Source organism: Eriocheir sinensis, chromosome 29, assembly GCF_024679095.1.
Source record: "Eriocheir sinensis breed Jianghai 21 chromosome 29, ASM2467909v1, whole genome shotgun sequence".
NCBI classification, from domain to species: domain Eukaryota; kingdom Metazoa; phylum Arthropoda; class Malacostraca; order Decapoda; family Varunidae; genus Eriocheir; species Eriocheir sinensis.
Genome location: NC_066537.1, coordinates 11,970,258 through 11,973,911, shown reverse-complemented (window position 1 = coordinate 11,973,911; position 3,654 = coordinate 11,970,258). Strand labels below are relative to the sequence as shown.

The 3,654-nt window shown below is 46.2% G+C and overlaps 1 protein-coding gene across 1 annotated transcript; it reads right to left on the bottom strand.

Moving 5' to 3' along the window:
• Positions 1 to 937: 937 nt before the first annotated feature.
• LOC127005067 (uncharacterized) lies at positions 938 to 2,731 on the bottom strand. Its single transcript, XM_050873544.1, has 2 exons — positions 1,796 to 2,731; positions 938 to 1,319 (listed from the first exon to the last, which is right to left on the bottom strand). The coding sequence occupies exons 1-2, from the start codon at positions 2,507 to 2,509 to the stop codon at positions 1,200 to 1,202; spliced, it is 834 nt and encodes a 277-aa protein (XP_050729501.1). The 5' UTR covers positions 2,510 to 2,731; the 3' UTR covers positions 938 to 1,199.
• Positions 2,732 to 3,654: the final 923 nt, after the last annotated feature.

Sequence of the window (3,654 nt, the reverse complement as noted above, 5' to 3'; positions counted from 1 at the left end):
AAGTCTGGAGTCAGAATGTGTGACCACTTGCCTGACGCGCCATTATATATCCACTCTGACCTCACTCCAGACTCCACCGCAATACCCCCCCACCAACCCGAGACCTCACTCCTTCCGGTCCCCCCCCACCTGCTCATCGGTCAGGTATGCCTGCTTGGTGGAAGGGCTTCTACGGGCAAGTAAAGGAAATGATGAGGTGTTGGGAGGGAGAGCTATCAGGGTTATTTTTTATCTATGTGTTTGACCGTCTTCATTCATGTTATCTAGTAATGTGTGTTTGATTTACATGACAGTGGAGACGATGAGGACAGGGTGTGAGAACTGTCATTATTTATACCCAATACGTCATTTATACCTTATCTACTTATGTTTGATTGTTTATATGTTTTATCGCCTCCCTTCACCATATTTATCCGTTATGTGCCTCATTCTACTCTACACGCTTCCATTCCCTTTTTTTCACAGCCCGCAGACATCCCATCTTCCTTTTCTTTCCATCATCCCTCCATCTTCATCCTTTTGTATCTGATTTGCACGTTTCATCGCCTCCACCTCACCTCTCCATTACGTGTTTGACTCTACACCACACGCTTCCATTATAAAGTTATTTTTTCACAGCCCGCAGACATCCCATCTTCCTTTTCTTTCCATCATCCCTCCATCTTCATCCTTTCGTATCTGATTTGCACGTTTCATCGCCTCCACCGCGTTTGACTCTACACCACACGCTTCCATTATAAAGTTATTTTTTCACAGCCCGCAGACATCCCATCTTCCTTTTCTTTCCATCATCCCTCCATCTTCATCCTTTTGTATCTGATCTTCACGTTCCATCGCCTCCACCTCACCTCTCCATTATGTGTTTGGTTATACAATACTCATTTTTACATCTGCTTACCGTTCACTCACTATCTTACAAGCCATGAACTATAACTAAATGCAAGGAAACACGAACATGTGACATAAAGAAAAGAACGTTGGTGTTTTCTGTTATTCTTTATTTCTTCCTTAACTATACACACATAATTTACGATGATCACAATTCAGTAACAAAAAAATACCAATACAATACTGATGGTGATACAAACACGAGCTGCCACACATTATATACGACAGCAAACCGACAAGTCTTAAGAGTCCGAAACGTTCGATGATGGCAGGTCAACGGAGCATCAACCAGCCAGTTAGCCCGCCTCGCCTCACCTCGCCTTCCCCTCCGTCGCTGCCTCCGCCGCCGCCTCCGCCTCCTCTTCCAGTATAGGCACCAGCGTCTCCCTGGGACTCACGGGCAGCCCACCGCATCCCTCCATTTCATCCACCTAAAAGGAAGAAAACAAAAATGATATTATTAACACGAGTAAAGAGTAGATGAAGTGTAAAATCAGTACTGTTAGGGAAAGAAGAATATCTGCTATGGTGTAAAATAAACCGCTAAAAATGCTGTGAAATAACTACCAAAAACTAAGTAAACAATAATGCCGTGAAATAAATAATTAAAACTTGAAACGTGAACACACACACACACACACACACACACACACACACACACACACATTCGTACCACTAACTAAACTACCGTGAAATAACTAAACAAAATAAACAATAAAAAGATGTGAAATAATAACGAAACACACACACACACGCATTCGTAACACTAACTCACCTAATTGAACAAAACCACCGTGAAATAACTAAACTAAATAAACAATAACAAAATGTGAAATAATAACGAAACAAACCAATGCGGTGAAATAATGTAAATAAACTCAACAAAACCAACACGTAGCCTACTCACCAAACTCTGCAGCCGCTTCAGTCCCTCCTTGCAGCCAACACACGACATCGGTGGGCTCCTCGGATCCTCATCTACGGGAATACATGTCCTGTCCACAGTGTCCAGCCCCTGCCGCAACCTCTCCAGCACGGGGGAGGCCTGGCTGGGGGAGGGGGGCCTGCGAAGCAACCCGTAGGACCGCTGGGGTGTCATGGTACCGTTGGGAGAAGTGCGCGAGGGTGAATATGGGGTACGGGGATGTGTTGGGGTCTGGGCTGGAGACGCGGGGTGGAGAGAGATGCTGGGGGAAGGCTGGGAGGGCGATATGGAGTGTAGGGGAATGCTGGGGGAAGGTTGATTGGGTGATATTGGGTGTAGAGGGATGCTGGTGGAAGATTGGACGGATGACAAAGGGTGGATGCTGGGGGAAGGCTGTGCTGGTGATGAGGGTGATATGGGATGTAGGGGAAGGCTCGGGGAATGAACCTTACAGCAAAAGGAGTACGGGGGAGGCGCAGACGAGGCACCGGGGGACTCAAGGGCAGCAGGGACATGGGTCGAGTCTTCAGGGGTCGGTGAAGTAGTAGCAGCAGGCGTAGTAGGGTAGCAGGAGGAGCCAGCAGGGATGACGTAGTGGTCAAAGGCTCCCTTGATGAGGCTCGGGTAGCAGACGTTATGCGTCCAGCGAAGACACGGGGCCCTGAGGGAAGTCTCCTGGCCCCGGGGTTGTGGCATTCGGCTCCGGCACTGCCCCGCCTCGTCGTCGAACTCCTCCGTCCACTCGTCGTCGAACTCCTCCGTCCACTCGTCGTCGTACTCCTCGTCGCGGCAGCAGTACCTCTGAAGGGCAAAAGAAGTAGAGGTAGAGATATTATTGTGGTAGTAGTAGTAGTAGCCTAATAGTGGTTGATGCAGGAAAATAATATGTAATTGTAAAAGTAATGGTCTAAAATATATATTAAATGTAGTAGTCGTAGTAATACACAAATAAAAAAACAGACCAGATAAATCCACTGAGGAACAAAATTAACAAAACTTCTAAACCTAAATAAACATGTTACAATGACTTACCTTCAGTTTGTCGTACAGCTGAATAAACAGTAAAATACAGAGAAAATACATAATACAGAGAAAACACACAAATCCTTTAAAAAAACAGACGAGATAAATCCACTGAGGAACAAAATTAACAAAACTTCTAAAACTAGATAAACATGTTGCAATGACTTACCTTCAGTTTGTCGTACAGCTGAATCAACAGGAAAATACAGAGAAAATACATAATACAGAGAAAACACACAAATCCTTAAAAAAAAAAAAAACAGACGAGATAAATCCACTGAGGAACAAAATTAACAAAACTTCTAAAACTAGATAAACATGTTGCAATGACTTACCTTCAGTTTGTCACACAGCTGAATCAACAGGAACAGCAGCACCACAAACAGCGCCAGGCCTATCACCGACACCACCACCGCCTCCATCGCCTGCAGCTGACTGATGGTAGGTGTGGAGAGATTGTGGGACTCGAGGTGGAGGTATAACTCGCTACTGGAAGGCGGGAGAGGTATGGAGATGTGGAGGACAGCGTCTGGTCTAATCTCCTCGACGCCAGAAACTACAGTGACCTTATCTGCGATCGCTTGGGTTAAAGAGGACAAAAACGGTTGAGCCACTCCCATGACCCACCTCCCTCTCTTCATCCCCTCCCTCTATATCCGCCCCTATCTACCTCCCTCCCTCCCTCTCCTCCCTTTCCCATTCTTCCCCTTTCTCTCCGCCTCTCCTTTCCTCACTTCCTCTTTTTAATCCCCTACTCCTCCCCTTGATCCCTTCTTCCCCTCCTACCCCATTCTTCTCTCTCCCTCTCAAGGCTCTCA

Excerpts from the sequence above, each read along its gene's own strand:
- LOC127005067 (XM_050873544.1), bottom strand. The coding sequence starts at position 2,509 with ATGCCACAACCCCGGGGCCAGGAGACTTCCCTCAGGGCCCCGTGTCTT. Across the intron at positions 1,320-1,795 it reads TGAAGCGGCTGCAGAGTTTG|GTGGATGAAATGGAGGGATG; the intron begins GTGAGTAGGCTA and ends TCTTCCTTTTAG.